The sequence below is a fragment of the Saccostrea cucullata genome, unplaced genomic scaffold, assembly GCF_032062105.1.
Source record: "Saccostrea cucullata isolate Sc308-1 unplaced genomic scaffold, CSIRO_AGI_Scuc_v1 ctg5687, whole genome shotgun sequence".
Taxonomy (NCBI): domain Eukaryota; kingdom Metazoa; phylum Mollusca; class Bivalvia; order Ostreida; family Ostreidae; genus Saccostrea; species Saccostrea cuccullata.
The window spans coordinates 34,850-38,279 of record NW_026929417.1 but is presented as its reverse complement, the minus strand read 5'-3'; the positions used below and the strand labels follow the sequence as shown (position 1 = coordinate 38,279).

Below are 3,430 nucleotides of genomic sequence, written 5' to 3'. Positions count from 1 at the left end.
TCTGGTAAGTGCTTCCTCCTCCTCTCATTTTATCTTGCATGTTAGTAACTTTCACTTCCAATTTGGATAATTTAGCACGAATCAAACAAAATTCACTGGCGTTGTAAGTTTTCAGATCAGTCAGCTTGTTGTCATGATCACCCACCTTCTCAGCAATATAATTCAGCTTGTTGTCATGATGTCGCACCTTCTCCCCAATATAATTCAGCTTGTTGTTAAGATCATTCATCTTGTTGTCAAGAGCAGACAGCATGTTAACAATCCCATCCAGAGTTGTATTTAAGATCTCCATATCTTCTTTATTTGCATATTCTGGAAGATTATACATGCTCAAATCTAATCCCACTGCATCCTGTGACTCTGGCATGGGGGCTCCTACATACCCTTGAGGTGTCACATAGCTGGGGTTGTCTGGAGTATTCATCATTGCTTCTGCCATAATATTTTTTTTCACGTCTGCCAAGTTCGAAATGTCAAGCAAGACTGATCCTCAAATCCCAGCTCCGCTTTATATACCTGCTGTAGGGGGGCGGGGCGTGTGCACGTTTTACCTACGTTTTTTATGCTGACTACACAGGTAAATACTTGGCAGCGATTCAAGTCAGGGGGGCCCGTGTGCAAAAAAATACGATAGACCTACGTTTTTTATGCTGACTACACAGGTAATACTTGGCAGCGATTCAAGTTTGTTTAGGGCCGTGTGCACCTTTGACCTACCTTTTTATACCTGTTGAAAAAAATACGATTTACCTACGTTTTATACTGGGGGTATAAATGAGAAGAAAAATCTGGTCCTTTCTTCACAATCGACTATCATGTCAACCCTGATACACACTCACTCTCTGATTTTAAATGGGTATGATTGTTTAGTACGATGGGCACAAAACCACCAAGAATCTCTACCCCCGGAGGCAGAAGAAGTATTTCAGGAAGCGAGCACTATTATGGAAACCCCTCAGGATTTGTGGTTACAATGCCCGACCTTATCACATCATGCGACGACCATGGGGAGACTAGCTACCATACATTTTCTATGTCGACATATGAAAACAATTCTGCCCCAGAAATGGTACGGACTGAACCTGACCCGTTATTTCGGAAAGCCTTACAGTTTCCTGACCCATCTCCAAGCGGCCAAAGTGATTTTACTGTGGCAGGACATAGATGCGATGGAAAAAGTATGTATTCAATACGGAATGAAATACCTGGAAATTTCACAGAGAGTGATTCCTTTGACTTTATGAACCTCGGTTCCTTTGGCAGTCCGGTAACCATAATTTTTAGGGCCTGCCGACATGAATTTGATGATGTGATCCCCATCTAATTCGTCGGTCCATTCTCCTAAACTATTACCCAAGGTAGGATTAAAGGCTCCTTCCCGATGTTGGTAAATGATACTGTCCGTATCGAAATAAAGGACCCGATCTCCTAAAGGTTGTAAAGTCTCGTAGAGATGTAAGCGGGCATGTGCGGTGGTAAACAAGCCAGGACCACGTTTCCAAAGGGACATTCTTCGACGAATTCCTGTTTGTCTTGATAATTCACTAGCATCTTGTCCTTATTGGAATCCTCTTTATTGTCTAAGAGTTGCATGCCCTTGATGTCGAGAGTTGAATCTTGTAAGAGTTGCTGTAATTCCTCTTCTTCGTCCAAGTATCTGGTTTTGGGTAATAACAAGCGTTGAGCAAATTTTCCCCACAGACAATTTAAAAAGAGTTTAGCAATGGTTCTTCTCACTGGATTCTTCTCGATACTGAGAATGTCCATCATGAATCCTTCTTTGTATAACACTTGTCGAATGTAATCTTGTTCTTGTTCTGAGGTCTTACAGTCGGGGGGAAATCCGGACGCTTCCTGTTTGATCTTGAGGAAGGTATCGATGTAAGATCTGAATAACTCTTGACTGCTTTCTTTATAATGCCATACTTCGTAGATTCGATCTAAGGTATATCCTATGTCTAGGGCTTTATGTAATTCGGTTGTCACCCAAGTACCCGTGAGACTACGTTCCTGGGAGGTGTGTTGACATCGATCTTGAGAAGTAGAGTCCTGTCGTTCGGCACATGTGCGACATAAGGGAAATAATAACTTGCCTCCCGTCCGATAAGGTAATACGGGGTGATAGAGGTCTCGGGGAGGTAAGACCCGACAGTGAATGAGACCGAAATAATTTCTCACGTCCTGGAACTCGTCTGTGATGATCTCGGGATGCCCTACGGGAAAAGGTCTGTGTTTCAACACGTAAGGGTATAGGGAACAAACGTCCACGTATCTCATGTCCCCTTCCTCACAATATAATCGGGTGGCATTGGTCCTACCTCCGTACAGGGCTTCTCGAGGTTTCAAAGGATCCGGAATGTCCAGGTCTCGTACAAAATGCTGTAAACTCTCATCTTTTTGCACTTGCTGATCGAAATCGTGCTCCCAGATACCAAGGACGGTATACCCCATGTTTTCTAAATCGCCAGTCCTTCTGAGGGTTTCTTCGTGTAATTGCTGGTAAGTATATTGGGTCCGATGAGGATGAGTTTCGGTCTGTAAACTGGGATAGCAGGTGGGGCATCCGTGCCAATAGCACCCGTAAAATTCGTAGACGGCGTGAGTCGCTTCCTGGTATCCGTCGACGGTATAATTTCCGATCTGGACTTCACTCCCGTTTCTGGCATGTTGTATGTGACATCCAGTCTGTTGACTCATCCAGGTGAGCCACCGACAGGCTTTAGCCGAATATTGTCGTGCCGGTTGATACCCGAGGTTCGGAATGATAGCAATGGTGTCTTCAGTCATGAATTGTCGACGGTAGGCTAAATTAGCAGCACTGGCAAAAGTGATGGATTCCTGGAAAGGGTCCACATTGACCAAACTCTTGAGGGTGGATCTAAACTTTGCACAGCATCGGCGTAAAATGTCGACGTTCGAGATACAATACTCTACAAACTCTTTCTGGAAATCAAACACTTTCCCCCTCTGTTGTTCGTACCATTCAAAAAAAGCCCGTCGTCCACTGATAGACATTTCGTCTGGATTGTAGAAAGCTGCCGGTGGATAAGGTCCTACGTAATTCTGGTTCTGTTCCGTATTAAAAAAGTGAGGGAAATAACCTTTCTTCAATTCGTCGAATCCGAAAGCGGAGGGCATCTTAGCCAAAGGAAATGGTAAGAAACTATAGGAGTCGATGAATTTCAGTCCGCATATTTGCATGTACAAGATCTTACTGCCGTTTATGATGACGTTAGGTTTCAGGCAAGATGAATGCACCAGGTGATTCAAAATGAATTGTCCGTCGTAGCCTTTGAAGTTATGGGCGATGACGATGGCCTCGTCGTGTACTAAAGTGGAATTCTTAGTACCTGTAGTGGGTTGTAATAACCAGTCCATGAACTTCTTTAAGGTGTCTGGCCCTTGAAATAGGTGCTGACGGGCACTACTA

The 3,430-nt window shown here is 43.9% G+C and overlaps 1 protein-coding gene across 1 annotated transcript; it reads right to left on the bottom strand.

Moving 5' to 3' along the window:
• Positions 1–1,428: 1,428 nt before the first annotated feature.
• LOC134280798 (uncharacterized) lies at positions 1,429–3,138 on the bottom strand. Its single transcript, XM_062763251.1, has one exon. It carries the CDS (start codon positions 3,136–3,138, stop codon positions 1,429–1,431), a length of 1,710 nt encoding a protein of 569 aa, XP_062619235.1.
• Between the last annotated feature and the right edge of the window lie 292 nt (positions 3,139–3,430).

Bases quoted from the DNA above. Each gene is read 5' to 3' on its own strand.
- LOC134280798 (XM_062763251.1), bottom strand. From the start codon at position 3,138: ATGCCCTCCGCTTTCGGATTCGACGAATTGAAGAAAGGTTATTTCCCT.